General features: G+C 39.6%; 1 protein-coding gene across 1 annotated transcript; it reads left to right on the forward strand.

The window, feature by feature from the left end:
- Positions 1-2,676: 2,676 nt before the first annotated feature.
- Positions 2,677-4,385, forward strand: LOC137926454 (piggyBac transposable element-derived protein 4-like). The gene is given in 2 exon segments (XM_068770052.1): positions 2,677-4,318; positions 4,321-4,385. Coding segments are annotated over 2 exon segments (1,707 nt in total).
- The last annotated feature ends 217 nt before the right edge of the window (positions 4,386-4,602 follow it).

Consider the following 4,602-nt stretch of genomic DNA (forward strand, 5'->3'; position numbering starts at 1 on the left):
TTTCAGAGGCTCATTTTCCAGCTCTATGATGCTCAAGCCCCAATCAAGAAAATTAGATTAAGACATGCACCTGCGCTTTGGATCACGCAGGATATTAGGGATGCGATGTTAAAACGGGACAGCGCCAAGCGTCGCTACAATAAATGTCCTTCAGACATAAACCTCGGTCGCTACAAGTATTGGAGAAACTTCTGCAGTCCTCTGTGTAGGGATGCGAGAAGACGCCATATACATGATTCCATCGTTGGCTCTAGCCCAGCAAAAACTTGGTCATTTCTGAGGTCACTAGGCATCGGTAAGACTTCAAATTCCTTTAGTGGCTCTGTGGATTTAAATCACTAAATGTCCACTTTTCCTCGGTGCCTGTGACCTTAGATGCCAGTGTTAAAGCTCGCACATTGGGGCATCTCAATGACCAGCCACGCCCTCTTTGCTCTTCTTTTCAATTAACTACTGTTGCGGAGGAGGACGTTAAGAAGCATATTCTCGCTATCACTTCTACAGCCGTGGGCAATGATGATATATCCTCCCGCATGATCTCTCTCCTACTTCCACAACTCTTACCCATTCTCTGTCACATCTTTAATTACTCCTTAGTAAATAGTTGTTTTCCATCAGCCTGGAAGCGTGCAAATATTATTCCTCTTCCAAAAGTCTCCAATCCTACGTCCTTTTCCAATTTTCGTCCCATATCTTTATTGCCTTACCTTTCCAAAGTCCTCGAACACATTGTCCACAATCAGCTGTCTTCTTATCTTACATCAAATAGTCTACTTTCTCCCTTCCAGTCAGGTTTCTGGTCAGGTCACAGTACTGTGACAGCGCTGCTAAAGGTCACAGATGATATACGTCTTGCAATGGAGGACAAGTCTCTGACGATGTTAACACTACTCGACTTTAGCAGCGCTTTCAATTCTGTAGACTTTGATGTCCTTCTCGCTATTCTTCGCTCTCTTAACGTCTCTCCTCTTGCTTTGGCGTAGTTTGAGTCTTACCTTCGTGGTCGTTCTCAGCGGATCCACTCTGATGATGTCTCCTCAGACTGGTGCGATCTCGGTGCGGGTGTGCCGCAGGGTGGTGTACTGTCACCACTCCTGTTTTCCGTTTTTATAAACACAGTCACCACTGTAATTTTGTCTAACTTCCATCTTTATGCAGACGACTTGCAGATCTATCGGCATTTTAAAATCTCTGATCTTGATGATGCTATTGCTCTTATCAATGCCGATCTGGAGCGGATCTCTACTTGGGCTAAGTCATTCGGACTAGTAGTAAACCCGAAAAAGTCACAGGCTTTGCTTATTGGGAGCGCATATATGTATAAGCGTCTTGGCGCTGTCACTGCTATCCGTCCATTGCTTTACGATGGCGTTATTATACCTTTTAGCAAATCTGCAAAGAATCTTGGGGTAATCATCGATTCCAATTTGTCTTGGCTCCCGCACGTCAATGAGGTCAGCAAAAAATTACATTTTTCACTTCACTCGCTCAAATGTCTCCAGAACTTTTTACCTTTGAAAACCAAGGTCTCCCTCGTACAGACTCTCCTTTTCCTCATTCTTGACTACGCTGACGCGTGCTACCTGGATGCCACTGAGGAGCTTCTAAACAAACTAGAGCGTCTCCAAAATGTATGTATTAGATTTATTTTCGGTTTACGTAAGTACGATCATATTTCCCAGTTCCGATCGCAACTCAAGTGGCTTCCAATTCGTCACCGCAGGAACGCTCATGTACTTTCTACTCTCTATAACAGCCTATACAATCCCTCTGCTCCTTCTTATCTCCGTAACCTCTTCCACTTCTCCCGGGCCCAGGACAAACCTTGTCGTTCGAACGTAAGGACGTCACTGGCCATCCCCACCCATCACTCTGATTTCTTTTCCTATTCCTTCACTGTCCATGCCGCAAGATTATGGAACGCTCTCCCCTACGAAGTACGTGATTGTCCATCATTACCTGTATTTAAAAAGCGAGTCAAAGAGCACTATTTATAGCTAGTTGTCTAGTATATATAATATTTTTAGTTATATATGTATTTATGCCTTTATTATGTATATATATTATTTATTATGCTTATTTATGTAAGTATATAACATGTAAGTATACATTTATGTTCATGTTAAGTATGTAATTATGGTCAAAAATCGTATCTATTGTAAATATTTCAATTTAATTATTGTGCACGTTGTGTCTGCCTTACTTTTTATGAATCTCCTTCCGTAGGCCTACTGGAAGAAATTTCTGGTTAGAAATAAGTAGTGCCTGTTGTGTCAGTTATATTTGTATTGTTACTTTAGTGTTTTTATTGTGTACAATAAACTGTTAAATAAATAAATAATAAATAAAATAAAATCGTAAAAATACTTTTGGTCGTAATTTGTTTATTATGTTACGATACGTATAGAAAATAAGTTTTATTCAATTCTGTACATGGGTTACATAGTTACAGTCAAATACATAGCTGAGGTCACCGGTGCACCCCATGGCGCACAAATACAGAAAATACATTTTCCGGTACCCGGCGCCGCGCCGGCCATCCCGCCGGCCACCCGCTACACCAGTAGTGCGCTCGCGCTTACGGTGATAGAACATGTGTTACTAGATCAATTACGTTCCTACTATCTTAGCTGTCATCATTTTCTTATTGAATAGTTAATGTGCGAGCCTTTAGATATGGATTTAGCTTTGGAGGACTTCGAATTTACGCAGGATGAATGGAAGCAAATCAACGCGTTAGAAATTTCTTTTTCGATCGCTTCTATAAACAATGACGCTCTCGTAGAATCGGATAGTGAACCCATGCAATTACCGAAAAAGAAAAGACGTTTAGTTATCGCAAGTGATAGTGACAGTGAGTCGGCTGAAAATTTTGTTGCCACCAATATATCGCAAAATGACCGTATTTCCTCAAAATGGTCGAGGCCAAAAAGACGACAGCCATCAGTGATTCATTTCACCGAGTTCGAGGGTATGAAACCTCCATATTCTAATTTGCTAAAAGAAGCTGGCCCTGACCAGTATTATGATCTATTGGTGCCTGAAGAAATTCTTGAAATGATTGCTGAGCAGACAAATTGGTTCGCAAGTCAAAACATCACAGCCAGGCAAACAAAGCCTGGATCAAGGTCTCATTCATGGAAGCCAACAAACAAGACAGAAATAAAACAGTTTCTTGGGCTGGTCTTGTTTATGGGCGTAGTAAAGCTGCCGAAATTAGCTTATTATTGGAGCAAAGACAAGATACTTGGACAAACTTTTCCAGCCACCGTTATGAGTAGGAACCGCTTCGAGTTACTACTGCAATACCTACACTTTAGCGACAATTTATCTATCGACAGAAACGATCGTATTGCCAAAATAATACCTTTAATCGATGCTCTCAATGCTACTTTCCAGAAATATTATTCGCCTAAAGAAGATGTTTGTGTGGATGAAAGCCAAGTACCTTTCAGAGGTCGAATAATATTCAGGCAATACAATAAAAGTAAGCGACACAAGTATGGCATGAAGCTATTTAAGTTATGTACTGTTCCCGGATATACTTGCAAACTTAATTTGTATAGTGGGAAAAACATTGACGCAATAAATACTACGCCAACAAATGTGGTGATGGCACTATGTGAAAATATATTTGACAAAGGACACACGCTAGCAACTGATAATTGGTACACTAGCTTGCAACTGGCTTATCGGTTATTGGAGAAACAAACCCATTTAATTGGCACATTGCGAAAAAACAGAAGAGGATTGCCTAAGGCTGTTGTTGATTCGAAACTGTAAAAAGGTGAAACAATGGCTATGGAGAATGAAGATGGAGTAACAGTGCTTAAATGGAAAGATAAGAGGGACGTGCTTATGCTGTCGACAAAGCATTCCGACAAAATTGCTGTGGTGGTGAAAAAAGGCAAACAGATTCGTAAACCGAAAGTTATTTTGGATTATAATAAATCGAAAGGGTCTGTAGACATGAGTGACCAGATGGGTGCCTATTCTTCGCCATTGCGGAAAACCGTAAAATGGTATAGAAAATTGGCAATAGATCTACTTCTAAATACGGCAGTTGTAAATGCTTGGGTCATGTACAATGAAAATAAGCAGAGCAAATCTTCAATTGTCGACTTTAGGAGGGCTCTCATAAATTATTTGACTCGGCCAGCAGATTCCCAAGAAATAATTATCAATGAAAGACCTAAAAGACTCAAGCATGTTCTAAAATTAAAGGAAGGAAAAGTCAGAGACACGCGTCGTTTTTGCGTGCAATGTTATAAAGATTCAGTACAGGAATTTGGTCGTAAAGTAGCTAAGAAAGTGAGTACGTATGTGTGCAATGTAAGGGGGAGCCTCACTTTTGTCTAAAATGTTTCAATTATGTCCATCGCTAATATGTTGATGCTATAAAAGGTTTCTTATCTCATCTTTTACAGCATGTTTTGTCAACTATTATGGCTAATTATTTATATTTCTAATGGTTGTTTGTAATTATGCTTACTAATGAGAACTTTATTTTATTTTTCAGTAAAACTGATTTTTATGTTTGTATTTCATTAAAAAATAAAGACTGCTAATTTTCGTTTAAATAATAAAGACTAATTTGAATTA

This window comes from Battus philenor, unplaced genomic scaffold (genome assembly GCF_028537555.1).
Source record: "Battus philenor isolate CCGP_79_NKW_IND1 unplaced genomic scaffold, ilBatPhil1.0.hap1 SCAF_29, whole genome shotgun sequence".
Classification (NCBI taxonomy): Eukaryota; Metazoa; Arthropoda; class Insecta; order Lepidoptera; family Papilionidae; genus Battus; species Battus philenor.